Here is a 21,084-nt window from a genome sequence, read left to right as displayed (position 1 = left end):
ATGACATTGTGTAATGATGCCTTGAATTACGATAAAAAGGAAGCTCTGAACTCATGTCTCGATATGAGTGACGACCTTCACGTCGTAATACCAAAGGTAACAGTACCGACTTAACAGAAGATAGTCCGTGTGCTAGTCCACGATAAAATTTATATTATATTTTCTTCTTGTTCTCTGTCTTAAATCGTTCAAACCACTCTTTTTGTCTATTGTAATCGTTGCGCGGTTGTAAAACTGCACCATAAGCGAAATCGTTCATTTCATTTCATCAATGTTCGCTTAATGATCCATTTATTCCAATAATCTGTAATAGACTTTAATCACCTTCTCGATACCTATACCAATTACATTATTGTACTTTATGTTTTGTTTTGTTAATATCAAAATATAAAAAAAATACTATTCCAAGAAAAGATTTTTGATGTAACTAAAGTTGGTCTGGACACTCGAACAAGCTTATACGTATTTGGAAGTACCTGCAGGTCACCAATATTATCAATAAAAGACTGATCCGGACATTCATCTAGTCTCGATATTCATATATGAGTATGCGAGTAGTAGACTTTTCGAGTAATTAAGTGGAAAAAGGAGGATTCCTTCGAAATGTGTTGTTAGAGAAAGATGCTCTGAATACCCTGTACTACTAAAAGAAAAACGATTTATTTTAGATCAATTAGACAGTAAGACCAAGCTCTTTCCATAATATGATTCCAAAGGATTGTGGGCTACTATAATCTTGTGGCCCGTCGGCAACTTGACAATTTTATCAAAAGGGTGATGGGCCAAGTAAATACCAACTTTTGTTGCACACGCACGACCTTCAGAAATAAAGAATACGACCAGGAAAATAAGCTCCTTAATAGCAAGTAAACAAAAAAGAAAGAAGACCAATTGACAAACAGTGGAAATACCAGTGGAATACCTAGATAGATACTACTTTGATATTTTATTCCGTTTTTGGCTCTCCATGGCTCAATCCAGGAAAAACCACAATCTATGTGCTATGTTTCCTTTAGCTGTCAAATCGGAAAACTGCTCATGTCAATCAAATCTGTCTGACAGACATTTTGGCCGGAACACGAAGAGCGAAGTTGGAAATTGTTTTATTTTGTCTATTTAAGATTTCTTCGGCTTAAATGGGTAATAACGATGGTTTATTATCTGTTTAGTATCTGTGAAAGTGCATAAATGTGAGAAAATGAAACAAAACCACTGGCCGGGCCGTAGCTTGTTGGAGTTTGTATATAAATGTAATGGCAGGCAACACTTGACACATGATTACAGATTTCGAATATTATAATTATTTTATGTGTTTAAAAAACAGATGATTGTATTCTCGTAAGAAAATGTCAGTACTTCTCATCTAGACATGGCAAGAGAAACATGTAATAGTTTTATAAAAATTATAAAGATAATAATTGTATAATGGTGTAAAAGTGTTCAAGCTATCTGCAATATAATTATAATGAAGCAGTTGTGTTTTTAAATAGCCCCTCATCACCTACAGAACCGAATCCCCTCAAATGTAACCACCCAACATAGCTTCTCGGCATCATTCAAAAAATTCTTTGGAAAATTCTCAGTAAATAACCACCATTTTATTGAGATTATATTTCATCCCATAACACCTCATCTTATTTAATTCAATGCCAATTGATTAATGTTTCAAATTAATCAACTTTATTTCATTTCACCTCATTATCATTTTTCATAAAAAAAAAAAAATAATGTAAGATTAGGCTGTTTGGCACCTTTGCCGTTTCATTTGGAAAAATATAACTACTACTCAAAACTTAAATCTGACAATTCTGATTTGTGACAGTTTTCATTATGAAACTGGTGTTTTTCTATAAAAATATGTGCAATTAATTTGAAATAAAAACAGAAAAAATAATAACAAAAATTATTCGAATTTTGCAACGTGTAAAATAAAAAAAATACTTAACACGAAGCTAAACCACGTGCTTACCTAATGTGTAAAGTTTTCCCATAGAAAAACTAAAATTACGAAGAAAATGGCAGAGAAGCCTGATAAACCAGTTCCAGCAAGCGCGAACTGCCAGCCAATTGTAAAAATAGGGCACTACACACTCGGGACGACCCTAGGAGTAGGTACATTTGGAAAAGTTAAAATAGGAGAGCACCAACTAACCAAGCACAAAGTTGCTATTAAAATCCTCAACAGACAGAAGATTAAATCTCTAGATGTCGTGGGAAAGATAAGACGTGAGATCCAAAACCTCAAGTTGTTCAGACATCCGCATATCATCAAGCTATATCAGGTGAACATTAGCTAATTACGTTGACCTTGCACTGTGTACTCAAACTAAGTGGCTTGTACAATGTTTTGTAAAGATACTCATATCGTAATAGAAAATATTTTCATATAGACTATTTCGTAAATGCTAAAAAAACTGTTTAGGTTACTAAACTGCATTCACAGTCCGATGAAATACATAAGAAAATACAAAACACGTTCTGTCTTGGAAATGTCAGGAAAAGATTAACTTGAATATTATCAAATGTTTCATGTAATTAAAAGAATTTAATTACATATTGAAAGAAGTATTCAATTTTATCTTCTCTTTGCACAAAAATAAAAAATGCTCTGGTCCCTCAAAATTTTTATAACTTAACACTGAACTAACATCTATGAATGTGATGATAAAATTACATAGAAATAATAATATATAACTTCACAGGTGATATCAACTCCAACTGATATATTTATGATTATGGAATATGTTTCTGGAGGAGAACTCTTTGATTACATTGTAAAACGAGGAAAGCTCCAAGAACATGAAGCACGGAGGTTCTTTCAACAAATTATATCCGGTGTAGATTATTGTCACAGGCATATGATTGTACACAGAGACTTGAAGCCAGAGAATTTGTTGTTAGATCACAATATGCATGTGAAAATAGCAGACTTTGGACTATCTAACATGATGATGGATGGAGAGTTTCTGAGGACTTCTTGTGGATCACCAAACTATGCAGCGCCTGAGGTAATTTAATAAAATGGAATAAACAATTTCATCTTTTAAATACAATTGACCTGACAAAATATTTGCAAGCTGCTATCAGATTATAGGTTACTTATCAAGTACCCCTGTCGTAGTCTATAAATTTTTGAAAAAGAGTAATTTACATACATACTTAATGACAATGTGCACAAAGATGCATGAATGGAGATTTGTCAAAATAAATTTGTATGAATTAATGTAAAGTGGGATTACAAGGGCAGCCAGATCTGATAGCCAGAGAAGCCAGGTAAGGTCAAACTCTAAATTGCATTACTGATTCTGCTACCCACTCACAATACCAGTAACGACATAAAATTTATATTGTTATGTTTTATATGTGGAATACCTCATGAAAGTCATTCATAAACATTCAGATTAATCTTAGGTAATAATGACATGTTTACAGGTAATATCAGGCAAATTGTATGCAGGTCCTGAAGTGGATGTATGGTCTTGTGGTGTTATTCTCTATGCACTCTTATGTGGTACTCTACCATTTGACGATGAACACGTCCCAACATTATTCAGAAAAATAAAGTCTGGAATATTCCCGATCCCCGAGTACTTAAACAAAAGTGTTGTTAGTTTATTGTGTATGATGCTCCAAGTGGACCCAATGAAGAGGGCCACTATAGAAGATGTAAAGAAACACGATTGGTTCCTGAAAGATCTGCCTGAGTATCTATTTCCGTCGCCTGTGGAACAGGTACAAAACAATTTTTTTAAATAAACTTCAAATATTAATCGAAATTGCAGTACAATGAAAAACTGCATGAAAATAATAAAACAATTTAAAGTGATCAATCAAAATATATCATCAATCAATCTTATAGACTTTTAAAATAGCTAAATGACATGTAAGAATCTTGGCATTAAGCATGTCAAATACTAACAAAGGATGTCATAAGGGGCTAATGGTTGTATGACCAAGCATTAGCTCTACTGATTTTAACGACAAATATGCCACACGTCATGAAGCTATCTTCAACCAAGGAAGAGCTGCTAATGTTTTTAAGTTGACAGTAACAACTGTCATCTGTCAAACATTCATGAACTGTCATCAAAAATTATAATTATTTGAAAAATCCCCACATTAATAGATTGCTTTTATATATTCAGGATAGTAGTGTAATAGACACCGAAGCGATAGCCGAAGTGTGCGACAAGTTTGGTGTTAAAGAGCACGAAGTACACAACGCTCTGCTCAGCGGAGATCCGCACGACCAACTGGCGATAGCCTATCATCTCATCATAGACAACAAGAGGATCGCTGATGAAGCTGCTAAAGCTGAAATCAAAGACTTTTATGTGGCCAGTAAGTGTTTTTTTTTCTCCTACCTACGCCGAAAGTTCTCGCGCTGTTCAGGGAAGAAAGTCTAACTTTTCCTCCCTGGGTACAAGTGCGCATGCGCGTTAGTGTCTACGTCTGCTCTCACGCACCTAAAATTCTCCGCCATTGTTGTGCTCGGGTAATTTGCAATATTGTGTTTAGTGTAAAAGTGAAATAAACAAAAGGCAATAAAATTTAATAGTGAAGTATTAAACAAAGATGAGTTCATCAGACAGTTCTTATTCAATTAGTAGTAGTTTATTTAAAAATTAAAAAACAGTTAAATTGTTTTTTTATGAGTACGGGGGGCTCCGCAAGCCAGAGCTTCGCCCCTGGACCCCGGCTCGGTACTCCACGAACTTTCGGCCTGGTAGGAGAAAAAATAGTATGTGGACCGCGGGAAAAAAGTAGGACATCTCATCCCGCGTGTTTGCCGGAAATGTCCTACTGTTCTCCCCTTGGTGCACAATGTACTATTGTTTTCCTTATCATAGCTTTTAAGTCAGTACATGGACGGTAGAGCTAAGGAGAACCGTCTCTGTGTGTGAAAAAGTGTCCGTTAAAATCTGCTAAATAACGGTGGCGCTATAGTAGCAACCGAGTAAATTTTAAAAAAGGCGCTGAAAGTTATTACAATAAGATTTCGCACTACAAAATCACAAAAAGTACTTTATCTAAAGCTGATAAGAAAATGCAATCGATTTCTCCACGTTTTACCACAGCTATAATTTTAGGTTATATTGACGAAATTAGTTTGGACTACATGTGAGGTCTTGTATATTACACTGTCACTAACTACTCTAGTCATTAAATATATTAATTTCCTAACTCAGCATACTTCAATCAGTTAACTACTGCTCAATTCATATCATACCCTGTGCCTATGCTAGCGCCATTCTGGAGGATTTTTGAACTGTTACTTAGTGCTGAAAGTGGGACACTTATTCAAACTTCGTCCATATGAGACGGTTCTCCTTACCTCTACCCTTCATATAATAATATGTCACAAAGCATTATTTTTTTAAATGGTTTTATGGCCTAAGTATCGAGACTTTTAAGCCAAGCGTTTTATTTTTACTTTTATTCTATTATATCTGTTATGATATCATCACAGACCGCATATCCTCTAAAAGTGTACCTTTTAACCGATTTATGTATGTAGTTTTTTTTTTAATTTACAAATAGATATTTGTATTATGTTTCAGGCAACTCTCCGCCCGCTGTCACTGAGACTAACCGTCCTCACCCGGAACGTATCGCTCCGCTGCGCGACTCCACCGCGCCTCCGCCGCAAGACAAGGCAAGAGGCACCCCTGTCAAACGGTGAATACTGCCTATCGGTTCTTTACTAGATTAACATGCATCTTTAACAATACTTGTGGAGAGAGAGAGAGGTAGAGAGAGAGAAAGAGGAAGAGAAAGAGAGAGAGAGTGTATTCTTTATTGTACACCGAAAAACAAATAAACAGTGCGATAAATTAAATACAAAAAAGTACAATTGGCGGTCTTATCGCTAAGAGCGGTCTCTTCCAGACAACCATCATTTGGAAACGAACTATGCGCGGTGTACCAATCCATTGAAATATATATATATACATACACACATATATACATATACATATATGCACAAACACACATACATACAATTAATCATCTCAATATAGTTACAACGACTGCCCCATCCTTCAAACCGAAACGCATTACTGCTTTACGGCAGAAACAGGCAGGGTGGTGGTGCAGACCCATGTAGACTCACAAGACGTCCTGCCACCGATAGAGTTTTTAAAATGGTATAATACAGAAATGACGAACACTGCGATTAAAACCCGAAAGAAAGTATAGTAAATATGTGTCATATGAATTCTTTTATCTTCAGAGCGAAATGGCACTTGGGTATAAGGTCACAGAGCAAACCCAACGACATAATGCTGGAAGTGTTCCGAGCCATGAAAGCCCTTGACTACGAGTGGAAGGTCATCAACCCGTACCACGTCAGGTGTGTATATTAATAATAGGCACTTATCTCGACGTTTTCCTTTTACAAAAAATCATCTTTTATACCAATTTGTGTGGGATTTGTTTTTTGGCTATCACTATGTGTCTTTAGACTAGTTTACAGTAGTTTACAGATGAACTAGTTTTTTTTATGGCAATAGTTTTAACTTTATATCATGATTTACAGATGATTTTTTTTAAGGCAATAATTTTAACTTTATGCCAGTTTCAAGTAAAATGAACTAGTTTTAAAAATCTCATTCCTGAAATGTTCGTAACAGGATAGAATAACCTAGAGATTTAAATCACAGATGATTTTATTGATAGCTCTCAGAATCATAATCGAAATGTCACAAATTGTCTTTCCATACTCACTAGTATCTAGTATCTAGTAAATACTAGTAGTTGTCCTATTCCATTGATATCTTGCATATTATCATTTCTCACTCTGTATCCATCGTATCACTTCACAGTTTTCTGTTTAATTTATATTTTTTGTCTAATTAAAAAAAAAAATTGTTTGTTACAGAGTACGAACCTTAAACAAAATGACCGAGAAATACGTAAAGATGTCGCTACAGCTGTACCAAGTGGACTACAAGTCGTACCTGCTGGACTTTAAGTCTTTGTCGGGCGAGCGAGAGGAGTCCGACGAGGAGGGCGGGTCGGTGACCCCGGTCCCCCCTCCCCCGCCGCCGCCGCCCTCCCCGCACCCCCACGGGCACCACACCATGGAGTTCTTCGAGATGTGCGCCGCGCTCATCATACAACTGGCCCGGTAATCTGTGACGTCATCATGCTCGCAGGTAACGACTCCTCCTACACTAGTCCTGTCAATGGAACATTAAACGAACTCATTCTAAATCGAATTTCGGATCGCGAGGTAACATTTTAGGGTGTTTGGCATCGATGATCCTTTATACAGTTACTAGTTGACCCGATAGACTTCGTAGTGCCTCAATCGATAAATAAAAGACCTAAACTTTTGTATAAAATAAACTTAAAACAAACAAAAGAAATCCGTCCGACGGGGGACACTTCAAAGGAAAAACAAAATTGTTATTTTTATTTAATTCCGAACATTTTCATTCATTTATCTACCCTTTAAACCTTCTCTGGAATTCCACAAATAATTCAAGACCAAAATTAGCCAAATCGGTCCAGCCGTTCTCGAGTTTTAGCGAGACTAACGAACAACAATTCATTTATCTATATATATATATATATAGATTTGTTAATCGTTTCACGTTTTAAAACCCAATAGGTACATCCGTCGCTTCTCAACTTGAAGTTCGCTTTCAGAGGGGGCTGCGTTAATACACAGATATATTAACTGGACAGTCTCTATTAAATTTTGTTTTACTAAATCAATCTTCGAAGGTTGAGAAGCGGTGGTCCGTAAAAGTGTGAAGTGTTCGATGTCTACACACACGTGTACGGTTTGATCAAATATTGAATGTATAATAGTTACCCGTGATCCGAATTCATTGTTCTTATGTAGTCAAAAGAAATCTAGTTACTTATTTATGAAATCCTTATCCTAATCCTTAAATTACGTTTGTAACTGAGAATATTATGTATATTAATAAACGTTGCAAGACATAATATAAACTTTGGCCAGCACTGCACTTAAAAAAAAAGTATTTTTTTTTTAAATATAAAACGTTACGCTTATTGAGCAGAACGAATATTAAAAAAAAAACGTTCTGTAACTTAAAACACCAGTATATTATTGTTGTTAATTAATTTAAAAAAATTAAACACACTAATATTTTAATTATTTTAATTATTAAATGCACTATTTTAACTTTTCGAGTAATCTTGTTTAAGAAAAACATGATAAGCAATAATAATAATAATAATAATGATAAATAAACATTAGTATTTGCGTCAAAAAATATTTCAAGTATTATCGTGAAGACGCCTCATATTTTTTTATGTTTAGTACCAAAGAATGTTAGGAAGTGCCTTTTTGTATTAATAAAAAAGAAAGCTGACAGTTAAGAAAGGTGAATAAATCATAGATTCGAACGTGAATGTAAATTTGATGGAATACAATTGTGATTTTGCACGGTAGTGATTACTTTTGTAAAATAATTCAGTGACGTTTAAAATGTTTTTTTTTTTACGAAATGATTGATATCAGGCTCCGGGATACATTATACAGGGTGTAAACAGATACAATAATGTGTTTATTTATTCAATCAAACATAGAAACGGTGGGATTTTCCTGCGTTCATATTTGGTGAAATTTAATACGAACGATTTATTTGCACTTTCGTTGATTTATTTACTTTGTTCGCCTAGTTTGCAGATGTGACGGGCCGCGTCGTCACTTCGTTTTGTTCGTTCGTTTTTAGTCCCCTACTCCCTCATCTCCAAATACCAACTGCGTGAAACCAGCAATAGTGCTTGGAGATAATAGATATACACCTGTTGGTGCGGGTAACCATTACGTTATGTCGCCTCCGAAGGGATTACGCCTTGAGAGACTTGACCTGAATCGCACGTTGCCTCGTTGAGTTGATACCGACTAACTCAACAAGATCCTCCTGTACCGGTCACCTGGGACCTGCGACCCACTGAGTTTCTCACCGGATCTTCTTAGTGGGTCGCGTTTTCGATCCGGTGATAAATTCTGCGAAGCACTGCTCTAGGTAAGGCCAGTGCTAGCAACACCTCCGGTTTGAGCACAGGGAGCTCACCTACACGCTTAGGTAACGCTGATATAGCCTCTCAAACTGTCAAGGCTATCAGCGTAGGTAGGAAAAAAGGGACCTGCGCTACCGCAACAATGCGTGCCGATAGTGCGCCTTTGTATGCACCCGGGCAGTCCATCGAAAACAAGGGTCGCACAGTTATCACTTCCTCATGTTGCGTAATGTTCTCGAGTGCCGAAATACTAAGGGCCCCAACTCTTAACTGAGTTTTACAAAGCCTTTTACAAACCTTAGAAAAGTTTTGCCTGTGTTCGTTTCACTCTGATACTCCGTGGTACGGATCAATTCCAATGGTGAATTTGATTCTGCAGTCGTTCTTTAGTCTGTTGTAGAAGCATTTTCATTGATGCATATCACATTTGGTACAATGCAAAAAATAAAATACAGTCAAACCTGGATAAGTGAGCGTTCAAGGGAGCACAATCTCATTCTCGCTTATAGAGGTTTCTCACTAACCCGAGTTTCTCGCTAATGCACCCTCTGAATTTCATTTCGCAATTTTCCGGATTCATACGCATTCACTATTTTAAGTTTATCACTTAATGACAGTACTTTAATTTTTCGTTTTGACATGACGCAGAAAAGAACTTTCCTTCGCAATTGATTAACGATAAACTGAGTAAGTCCGACAAACAGGACGGTACACAGGCACACGTGTCCATTCGAAAACAATGCGATAAATTAACAACGTTATTTAGTTCCATTAAATAGAATAGGTTCAATATTGATGAGAAAACAATACAAAAACAATGGTAGGAAGTTCCACAAAAGTTAAGAATAAGTCATAAAATAGCAGATGTTAAATTTGTAATTTGTTTTGTCATTTGTTCCTCCTAAATAATCTAAATAAATAAAGCTCGACTGTCGCTTATAAAGGTATAGATAAGTAGCAGTCTCACTTAGGAGGTTCATGAGGGAAAAACGACTCTCTCTTACCAAGGTTTCTGTTTCTCGCTAATAGAGGTTTTGGGAGCTTAAAATGACGGGTCCTGGCTATTACTCTCACTTATAGAGTTTTCTCACTTATCCAGTTCTCACTTACCCAGGTTTGACTGTATTTCTTTTAAAATAGTATAATATCACCTTGTATTCTATATTTGTATTTCGAATACGTCTATCTACACCCTGTATAAACTATTATAGCAGCTTATATTTAACTAACTATTTTCTTAACATTAAATATAATTATTAAAATATCTCGTATCACGAAGCAAAAGCCATAGCTCACCTTTGGACATGAACTCGCAGTCTGAATTCCTGTCTTTATTGGACGCTTTAAATCGGACATCCTAATTGCACCGCGGCATAAATAGGCAGAACTGTGTACAAACAAACGCGTACGAGCTCACAATATGCCCTACCATCAGTAGATCGTGGCTGTATGTACATATATGCTGTGGTATATTTGTTAGAAATAAATTTGGCGCCAAATTTAAATATAGAGTATGCTAAGAAAAAGATTATCCATTTATGTAATTAATTAAAATTTATAAAATACTTTTGAAAACATACAGCTAAAACTTGTGTATAAAATTAAAATAATTTTTACCGTGCAAAGATATAATAGGAATATAGATATAGAAAACAATACAACGATTCGCAAATAGGTTAAAACAACAGTCAAATTCCGAATTGAATTATTATTAATAATAAGAAGGTTTGTAAAAAAGTCCAAGCAATAGAAATGGTGGTGGTAAGTAGATGGAACTTAAAAAGACGGGTTGAAATTGTCTGTAGTGATTGTTAATTATTAACGAATACGTGTACAAAATGTTATTTTTTTGTACAGCTTCGCGTTTTGTATAGTGCAATGAGACCTTAATAAAATCTCCTATTTATTAAATGTTTAGTTGTTATTTCATTTTTCACACCTTTACCTTAACATTCGTAGCGGATTTATGTAAATTTTATTATAATAGGTTTGGAATCAATAAAATTAATTTATCAAAATAAATTTCTTAATACAATTGTTTTATTGATACAAAATTAAATGATTCTGAATTTATCAATATATAAATAAAATTGTTAAGTTTGTCGCTGAATATAGTGTCGGGTATATTCGTAACATTTAAGTTAATGTGACATGAATATTATTACATTAAGGAAGAAACAAACATGGCAGTTCTAAGTCGGGCTGTGATATTCTCATTATATACTGTTTTCCATATGTTTGGAAAAATATTATTGATGGTATCTTCTTCTTTTTTTAAACGGGTTAAACGAGCACGTGGATGTAGGATCCCAAAGAATTCGTAATGTGAATGCCGTCACACAATTATTTTGCATAGATTTGCTTCAAGAACATAAATGTCACTCACCTTGACATATAAGTTTTAAGTCTCAGTTTTATAGTGCATCAGGTGGGCCGTATGCTCCTCTGCCTACAAGGGCAATAAAAGACTAAACCGGAACGCATTACTGCTTTACGGCAGAGATAGGCAGGGTGTCGTACCTACCCATGCGGGCTCATAAGCATAGATTATACACTTCTCTTAAGACGCCCTAATACCCGAATTTTGATACATTATAAAAATAAGATCAAAGTTTACTGCTCAAATAAAACTCGGAACCACAGAATACTGTAATTTATTACAGATCTAAAACAAATTTTATTTTAAAACAAATTGGTAAATAGATACATTATAATGAAACTAGTCTTCCGTGGTTGTCTAACAATTAAAACAAACAAAAAAATAACCTATTTATTTATCACTTAGTTATTCTACAACAAAGTATAACATAAATGACTTGGTCGCGTAATCACGTGGCAATCATATTTTTTCACAATAATTTTGCTATGATTCTCGCTTAGCTTACTTTTATTTTACAAAGAAATTTCTCATTTAACTAATAATTTACAGAACCACATAACTGGTAGTCTTTCGTTTATGGTCGTAATTTTTTTAAACCATAGATATTTGTTTTTTTTTTGTTATGACAGCGAAGCACTGACACATCAATTCTTGTACACATAAGTCCAATTCTGAAGTCCTTTTAATATTGTTGCCTTCGAGATATTTTTTCCGTTTGTGATATCAAGTTTACAGAGATATAGAAATTGCGTTAGTAGTTCTTTTAAGGCTAATCTTCTTGGGGTCTAATTTCAGAATGAAGTGTTCTGGTTAAGTTCGATGAGCTTAGTGGTTGGGTCGTGTGCGGTCAGGGGCGGGGGGCGCGGTCACGCGGGAGGGGCGGGGGGTGCGGTCTCGTCGGGCTTGCTCTCGAGGGAAAAGGGTGGGATGCGGCAGTCGAACGTGTAGCCGTCTTCGCGCTCCATCCTAAACGTGCCCCTGAAAATCGAATTTTATTACTTCTATTTTTTTTTTTCTTAGATGGGTGGACGAGCTCACAGCCCACCTGGTGTTAAATGGTTACTGGAGCCCATAGACATCTACAACGTAAATGCGCCACCCACCTTGAGATATAAGTTCTAAGGTCTCAGTATAGTTACAACGGCTGCCCCACCCTTCAAACCGAAACGCATTACTGCTTCACGGCACAAATAAGCAATTTCACTAAAATACCACTGTCCCTGACTTATGAGGTTACAGAGAGATACATTTAAAGTGTACAAAGACGCCGGTACCACATGTGGCCGCTGGGGGCCTGCAGGCTGACGTGGCTGCTGTACTGGAAGGCGGGGGCGTGCCTCGCGAGCACGGGCTCCTGCCCCACCACGCCGCGGCCCCGCACCGTCTCCAGGGTGCCGCTGAGCGAGAAGATGCGCCAGTGTCGCTCGCGGAGCTGGACGGCCTGCGCGCCGAGGTTCTCCAACCGGATGCAGTAGCGCCACTGTCAACGCAACCATTTTCGAATACTCATTTTGAAATTCGATATTATTATTTTTTAAGAGATTTTATGACCTGGTAACTAAGACCTTTAGGTCATGTCTTCTTTTATTCTACATTCTTATTTTTATGAATAATGATAATATGGACTGAAATGAAATGAAGATGATTAATTTGATTGATGAAACATTAATCAACTGGGATGAATTAAAATGAAATGAAATGATATGATATGGATGAAATATAATCTCAGTAAAATGATGGTCATTTACTGAGATTTTTTCGGTGGACTTTTTGGAGGATCCCGAGAAGTTACGTCCAGCGGCTTTGTTTCATTTTCCCACATTTGTGCACTTTCACAGATATTAAACAGTTAATAAACCACCGTTATTACACATTTAAACCTGAAGAAACACTAAATAGACAAAATAAAACAAATCACACAACTTCACTCCTCGCGTTCCCGTCGAAAAGTCCTCTATTATCTTTGATCGTCATGAAAATATAAATACGATAGAATTTGATGTCAACATTTTTATAAGTAAAATATGTAAACGAAATACTTCTGTCGGATAAGAGTTAAATAGTGAAGTTAAAATTTTTTGTTGACAAAGTTTCACTCCTAACACACGTTGTGATGTCTCCGGTCTCCACTAACCCCTTAATATCACGTGAGCCGTTAGCTTAATTACCCGTCTACCTCTAAAATAAAGTTAAACAATAAATAGTCAATGTATACATTCACTATTTACTACCACCATTTACCACAACATTTAGCATATCACCAGACAATATCAAAAATATGATTTTAAACATTGTTTATAACGCCATCTCGTAAATCACTGAGACACTTGGATTGTTCCTACTTAATTATAAAGTATTAGTATCTACCTACTGTATACATAAACAAGCTTTTTCCCGCGACTCCGTCCGCGTGGAATAACTTTGGCATAACGCTAAATTTTACCCCCCACTTCATTTACGTAGAAAGTGAAAATATTTTTGAATTACAGAACGTTAAAGAATTTAATTTATTTATTTAAATTCTTTAACGTTCTGTAATTCTGTAATTTATAATTTTTTAATTTATTATAAGCTATTTAAACCCCTATTTTGAAACATTATTTATTGGTGCTCCACTTGTACCGTGAGGCTCTTACCGTGATGCTATATAGCCTATAACCTTCCTCAATAAATGGGCTATCTAACACTGAAAGAATTTCAAATCGGACCAGTAGTTCCTGAGATTAGCGCGTTCAAACAAACTCTTCCGCTTTATAATATTAGTATAGATATTAAAATTTAAGTTCTTGATAAAATTATTGTAGTATTGTTTTTAATCGTACTTACCCAATAGACAGCCGAGTTCTGCGACTCGCGACTCCCCATATAGAACGGTATCACGGTGACTCTAACACCTTCGGTCGTCTCCCTGTGCACGTCGCTGAGCTCTAACCAAGGATGGTTCTTCTTCTGCCACGCCCGCAGGGTCTCTTGGGCAATGAACGGCGGATCTGAAAAAATATAAACGTCAGGAAATTTTATTTGTAACTAGCTGACCCCGCAGACTTCGTAGTGCCTCAATCGATAAAGAAAAGACCTAAGCTTTTGTATAAAATAAACTTAAAACAAATAAAGGAATCCGTCCGACGAGGGACACATCAAAGGAAAAACAAAATTGTTATTTTTATTTAATTTCGAACATTTTCATATTTATCCTTCTCTGGACTTCCACAAATAATTCAAGACCAAAATTAGCCAAATCGGTCCAGCCGTTCTCGAGTTTTAGCGAGACTAACGAACAGCAATTCATTTTTATATATGTATATAGATATGGGGTACAGCTGCATTAACTGTTGCAAGGAAGACAAACAGTCAACGTCGCCCTAAACATGTCAGATCCTCCCGATCCACTTTTTTTTTATTGTTCCTACGTAAGCTGATGGCCTTGAAAGACCATATAAGCGTCACCGGGTGAGTCACCTACTCGCTCACGGGGATCAAACCTGACGTTGTCGCTAACACCAACCCCAGCAAGAACCGTGCTTCGCAGAATCTACCCCCCGATCGGCAACGCGACCCACTGAAAAGATCCGGCGAGAAACTCAGTGGGCTGTGTCTGAGGGTTAATTTACTCGTCGAGCCCTTCGTCGCAAGCGACGGGTTCAACGAGAACGATGACCCGATCCACTGACGGTGCTTTTAAGTACCTCAAGCACCGGTCATCTTATTAGGATAAATAGGTAGGAAAGAAAAGAAGGAAGAAGCTAAGAAATTTTATTTTAGACGTGTTTTGGGCGACGTCGACTGCTTTCCATTCTTTCCGCAGGATCGGGGATCTAGTTACCGGCGGCCACGATGAGAGGGTTCTCGTGTTGTGCCTCTTTATCGAAGTGGCGTGTAGTCACTTAGATTTCATAATTACAATAATTGATTGATATAATTATTAAATATATTATAATTAATATAAATACCTTTATCAGGATTGTGCATTAGGAATTTATCGAAGAGCTCATGCTGTAGGGGAACCCTTTCTACAGAGGCATAAGGTATAATATCGTCGTGAGCTACATAGTCGAGACCGGGGATCGCATACAGGCTTCGACTAGATTCTTGGTTGCCTAGGAAAGTGACCGCTTCAGTTTGAGCTCTCTGTAATAAAAAAAACAGTTTCATTGTCGCTTATGGGCTTTACTCATTACACCAGATTAATTGAATATGCAATTTCGAAAAGGGCACATGTCTCATATTTTATCAAATACGTTTTTTTTTCATATACATGTAGTTTTGAGGCTTGCCTACACCCATTTTATAATGATTCCAGTAATTTTCAATTGCTAATTAACACTGCTTTAAAAATAATCAGTTTTTTTTTCATTTCCTGAACATTTTACATTTTCAGAGATTGGCCCTTTTCGAAATTGCATATTCAATTATACTTTATGACCATTCGAGAATGGAAAGGAAATCAGACTATCAATTTGAAATTAACGGTAGGTAACGGCTTGGCTCTACCCCTGACTTTCTTGACTTTGATGGGAGACGGTAACCATTCACTATCAGGTGGGCCGTATGTTCTGTCTGCCTACGCCTACAAGGGCAATAAAGAAAAAAATAAACGTCCTAAATGTATTTTTCTCGTTTCTCGTTATTATTGATTTTTAAACGGAATAAGTCATAAATTATAGTTTTCTCAGGTGCATAAGTAAAGTACGGTCCAATTAGAGCAGCCTTTCCCAAAATCAGCGATAACGCCCCCTTGTGCGCGCTGCAGGCCTAAAGAGGGGAGCCAGTAAGAGACCCAGAAAAAAATGAGGGCGTTGTGTAGTCTTGGGAAGCGATTTATAATTTCATCTAGGAGGACTCTTAGGCATCGACTGAGCTCTCGCTATCGTGGTTTTTAAGTAGATAATAAAATGGGACTGCTAAAAAAGAATTTATTCTCAAAGTGGCCAGTAGACAAAATAAGTTTGGGAAACCCTGAATTCGAGTTAACGGAACCCATGCACATACTGCTCCATTTTTAAAGATGCTATGTACTGTTACTCAAATAGTATGAGAATGAACTAAGAATGTATATGATTAAGAACAACGTTAGTATTGTGGATTAATTGCATTATGATTTTTATAGTCTTTAATCACTAATGAAACCATACAAAACCAACCAGATGATTAATTTAATTGTTAAATACTATTAGGTCCGCAACAAAGTTATCGCTGTTTTTGTTGATGAAAATGTTGCTTTATTGTGATAAAATTATTACAAATCTATCATTCAAGGCATTGCCCATTACTAACCACAACCTTTTCCATGTTTTTAGTTGAGTTTGAATATCTTGACGGTATTAGAGTTAGACTTTTGGGGACTACCAACGAATTAGGCCATGCCTAGATATGAGCCACACTCCTGACCAACCAAACCATCCATGTATCACCTTTTCTTTTCATTTTTTATAGATAATTTGACACAAATTAAACATAGACTAAAAAAAGCTATAAAATTGACAGCACCTATAATTTTTTATATATAAACTCGCACTTGCAGTAAAAAATATGGAAATTTTTCACTTTCGTTTTCAAATGGCAAACTTTAACTTAACAACAAATTTTATGACAAACATGATATAATTCAAGTGAAATCAATAAGTATGTTCCTTTTAAGCGTACATATTTGTGTAAATTTATATTAAATTTCACAATACTGTTAGTCATACTTTTTTTTAATCAGCCTTTCCGAATGAATGAGATGCAAAAATGTATTTAACTATATGTATAAGTGAATAAGCAACCATACATACATTTTTATTTCAAACTAGCGGACCCGGCGAACTTTGTTCCGCCACACGGTTTGTTTCAAACACATCAAACAGTCAACTTCAAAATTCTACTATAATTAACACAATTAATCATAGAATATATTACGTTTAGCTGTCAGTTGCGTTTTGTTATAGTTACCACGTTTTATGTCAAGTCCCACGGGAATGTGATAAAAAGTATCTTATGTCCTTCTCCTGGTTCTAAGCTACCTCCTCACCAATTTTCAGCCAAATCAGTTCAGTCGTTCCTGAGTTATAAATCGTGTAACTAACACGACTTTCTTTTATATATATAGATTTCGTATTTTATAAACCTTGTTAAAGCAAAATTGTATAATACAGGTACTGTGTAAACTGGGTGATAGACATCAATGATTTTTTTTACTAGCTTATTTTTCTTACCAACTTAAAAAAAAACTAAGAATAGCACTTTTGTCTTTTTGCAAAATTGTTTTTTTAATATTTGGATTCCACTTAACTTTTAAATAGTAGTAACTTCTATGGTCAGTTTGATTATGGAGAATCAATGCAAAATAGAAATTAAACCCAAAACTAGACAAACAAATTAAACCCAAGTGTAGAGGTTTCAATAGTGAAATTATTTATATCTTTTGTAATCCTTAAACAGCCTGTGCATATTTTTATGTATATTACATATATTTTTAAAAACAACTCAAAATTACAAAACAAAGAATAAACAAACTAAACAAATGGTGTTTTTGTTTTAGCTCATTATAAATTTTGAAATGTTATCAATTTGTCATTTCAAGGTTAACAATTTTTGTACAACTTTAATTGCAGACTTGTTAATGAATTTAAAACATATATAAGCAACACAAAATAATGATATACGATTTGTTTTGTAACAACAATTCAACTAAGTATTCCTTATTAGTTTTTCAATAATGAAATGATACACTCTTTAATTAAAAGTTATTGCTTTGAAGAATGATATATTTAAATGATAAAAGTTTAAACCCAATCTTTGAAAAGTTAAGGATTAGTAACATTTGTTTGTTAACATAATCATTTCATGTACCTTTTTCTTCCATTCAGGCCTCATGTCGATGTTTGTTTGTAAAGACAAAAATATAATTGTTTTTAATATCGCTGAATTTGGAGAATCAACACAAAATATCTAATAACAAGCTATATTAAGCTACAAAATAGCAGATTACAATGATTTTTTTTTAAATGTTACATTGAGAGATGCAATTCACAATTATTTCCAATAAACTAATTTTAAAGGTTTAAATGTTTTTTTTTTGTTTTTGAACATTCAACCCACCCAAAATTTAAACTTTTTTTGCTAACAACAATGTCCTTATGAAGCATATAACAAATTTATCATATACTTAATATTGTTTAAGCAAATTTTTTACAGTCAGTTATAGCTTGATGAAACAGTTATAAAAACTATTCTCATCTGGCTTATATGCAAATTTCAATGCTTAATTAGCCAATGCAACAGGGTTAAGGCCAAGGTCATTATTTACATAACAATACATTACACTTACTATATATGGAGCATCCCTAGTGTCTATGAGAACTTGATAGAATGTATGTGTCCTGCCTTTAACTTCTTTTCCCGCATTCGTCAAGCTATCGCCCGATGTTTCAGATGTGGAATTATCAGGACTCTCCTTCTTATTTGTAGCATCGCGATCGTAAACCCTTGCAAGCCATGGAAAAAGTATCACTCCACGATATCCAAACACTTTATGCAATATTAACTGTCCTGTGTCATATTTGCCCGAGGTTTTAGGAGATTCGAGTTTCCCAACTTCTGCCAATCTGTTAAAATTGAAAAAAGAATCGTAGGTTATGCGTGCGAAATAAATTTTAAATTTTAAATTCATTCAAATTGTAGAGAGCTTACCTGGTATAATGTGCTACGTGAGTTAACAAGAGTCTAGAAGCAGTCAATCGTAGTGGATTTGATGATGCAAATCTCAACAACAACTCCATCATAACATTTTACTATTTCATTTTTCTTTTTTTTGTTTGTCAAAAATAGTTGAAAAACCTATGAAAAACCTACCTACCTAAATAAATTGACTCATTGACATTTGTCAAATGTCAATTTTCTTTTTTTGGATTCAAATCAACGGGAATTGAGAACATGAGAGCAGACATTATACACGAATAATGAAGAGTCCATTTTTTGTTAAAAATAGGCTGACACTATGATTATTTAATGATATATTTAATAATTTGTAGGCAGCGGCTTGATTCTACCCCTGACTTGCTGAAGTCCATGGGTGACGGTAACCACTCACCATCAGGTGGGCCGTGTACTCGTATACCTACGAGGGTAATAAAAAATTAATCAAAATTTAAAAAAGTATTAACTTTATATTAATTTATTCGATCCTATTGCATAATTATATGATTCATAACTAGCTGTGCCCGCGAAATCATCCGCATGGAATAGTGACTTTGGGTAGCAGTTTTTGGACATGTCTTTTGGTTTATAAACACCGTCATTTGGGTATATAGAAAAATCTTATTTAAAGTAATGCTATTTTTTTTTTATTGCCCTTGTAGACAGACGAGCATACGTCCCACCTGATGGTGAGTGGTTACCGTCGCCCATAGATTTCAGCAATGCCAGAGGCAGAGCCAAGCCGCTGCCTACCGCAAATGCTTCTCTATACACGACATTAGACCTATAGCCATCGAGGACCAAAGGATACAGGGTTGCTAGAATTGCTAACATGTGACAGAGCTACATAAAGCTGACCGTGTGAAAAACAGTTAACACATCTACAACCACAACTTTTAGCGTCTGATCTTATTTATTATCATCGCGAAACATAGGCTCACTGGAAACGCGATCGGCAGTGAGTCATGCTTCTCGTTCTTCAAGTGTCTCCTGAGACCGGACTTTTGCTATTCGAACTCTCTGAGAGCTCAGACGGATTTTCCTATCAGTAAAGGTCTCAGACTCGAGCGATAGTGTATGAGATTCACGATCAATGGAAAAACGTGCCTCACGCTGTTTTCCGTAATTCAAGTGGCCATCATTCGAGAACGATGTGAACTCAATCGAGATTCTCGCTGAGCCGAAATTTCGGTAACACGAAACTCGCCTGACGTTCCTGAGATGTAGTGAGTCTTGCCTCATGATCTTCTTCAGATTCATGTGATCGAACTAATCTCATCCTTTTAGCATTCCTGCTGCACTGAGAGAAGATGAATCTTTTTCGGGGCATTCTTACAATAAGTAGTACCTACTAACACATCATTGTTTGGTAAACACGTACTTATTATTACACAGTATAACTTTATTACAGCTTAATTAACTGTTATGACGGCGCTTCTGGGATGCGTGCGTTCGCTGCGAATAATTGAATGCTGTAGGCAGCGGCGCTTTTTTGCCTACCTATGCTGATAGCCTTGAGAGTAGTTGAGAGGCTATTTCAGCTTCTCCTTGACGTGTAGGTGTGCTCACGGAGCTCAAGCCGGAGTGTTGTTAGCACTGGCCCTAGCAAGGGCAGTGCTTTGCAGAATCTACCACCGGATCGGAAACGCGCCCCACTGAGAAGATCCGGCGAGAAACTCAGTGGGCTGTGTCTACGGCCTAATTTATTCGTTGAGCCCTTCGTCGCAAGCGACAGGTTCAGCGAACTCGCAACGTTTTTTTTTTTTTTTTTTTTTCCTACCTAAGCTGATAGCCTTGAGAGGCTATGTCAGCGTAACCCTAACTTTAGTAGGTGAGCTCACGGGGCTCAAACCTGACGATGTTGCTAACACGAACCCTAGCAAGAGCCGTGCTTCGCAGAATCTACCACCGGATCGGAAACGCGACCCACTGAGAAGATCCGGCGAGAAACTCAGTGGGCTGTGTCTGAGAGTTAATTTACTCGTCGAGCCCTTCGTCGCAAGCGACGGGTTCGACGAGAACGG

At 36.0% G+C, this 21,084-nt stretch overlaps 2 protein-coding genes across 3 annotated transcripts; one reads left to right on the top strand and one right to left on the bottom strand.

The window, feature by feature from the left end:
- Positions 1-1,780: 1,780 nt before the first annotated feature.
- On the top strand, positions 1,781-10,918 carry AMPKalpha (AMP-activated protein kinase alpha subunit). The gene is made up of 7 exons (XM_028180799.2): positions 1,781-2,282; positions 2,703-3,008; positions 3,433-3,732; positions 4,146-4,341; positions 5,562-5,679; positions 6,233-6,352; positions 6,881-10,918. Exons 1-7 carry the CDS (start codon positions 2,016-2,018, stop codon positions 7,131-7,133), a joined length of 1,560 nt encoding a protein of 519 aa, XP_028036600.1. The 5' UTR covers positions 1,781-2,015; the 3' UTR covers positions 7,134-10,918.
- A 723-nt stretch (positions 10,919-11,641) lies between these two features.
- On the bottom strand, positions 11,642-19,178 carry POLDIP2 (DNA polymerase delta interacting protein 2). 2 transcript variants are annotated; one of them, XM_028180786.2, is made up of 7 exons: positions 19,055-19,178; positions 18,693-18,969; positions 18,215-18,259; positions 15,334-15,511; positions 14,210-14,373; positions 12,658-12,863; positions 11,642-12,361 (listed from the first exon to the last, which is right to left on the bottom strand). In XM_028180786.2, exons 1-7 carry the CDS (start codon positions 19,144-19,146, stop codon positions 12,250-12,252), a joined length of 1,074 nt encoding a protein of 357 aa, XP_028036587.1. In that variant the 5' UTR covers positions 19,147-19,178; the 3' UTR covers positions 11,642-12,249. The 2 variants fall into 2 exon arrangements, with proteins under 2 accessions (XP_028036587.1, XP_028036589.1); XM_028180788.2 differs by lacking the exon at positions 18,215-18,259.
- Between the last annotated feature and the right edge of the window lie 1,906 nt (positions 19,179-21,084).

Source organism: Bombyx mandarina, chromosome 16 (genome assembly GCF_030267445.1).
Source record: "Bombyx mandarina strain Sakado chromosome 16, ASM3026744v2".
Taxonomy (NCBI): Eukaryota; Metazoa; Arthropoda; class Insecta; order Lepidoptera; family Bombycidae; genus Bombyx; species Bombyx mandarina.
The sequence above is the reverse complement of the archived record's forward strand: the minus strand, read 5'-3'. Positions and strand labels throughout refer to the sequence as shown.

Coding starts and splice junctions, on each gene's coding strand:
- AMPKalpha (XM_028180799.2), top strand. CDS start 2,016: ATGGCAGAGAAGCCTGATAAACCAGTTCCAGCAAGCGCGAACTGCCAG. Junction 2,283..2,702: donor ATATCATCAAGCTATATCAG/GTGAACATTAGC, acceptor ATAACTTCACAG/GTGATATCAACTCCAACTGA. Junction 3,733..4,145: donor TTCCGTCGCCTGTGGAACAG/GTACAAAACAAT, acceptor TTATATATTCAG/GATAGTAGTGTAATAGACAC.
- POLDIP2 (XM_028180786.2), bottom strand. CDS start 19,146: ATGATGGAGTTGTTGTTGAGATTTGCATCATCAAATCCACTACGATTG. Junction 18,970..19,054: donor CACGTAGCACATTATACCAG/GTAAGCTCTCTA, acceptor CAATTTTAACAG/ATTGGCAGAAGTTGGGAAAC. Junction 15,512..18,214: donor GGCCTGAATGGAAGAAAAAG/GTACATGAAATG, acceptor TTTTTATTACAG/AGAGCTCAAACTGAAGCGGT.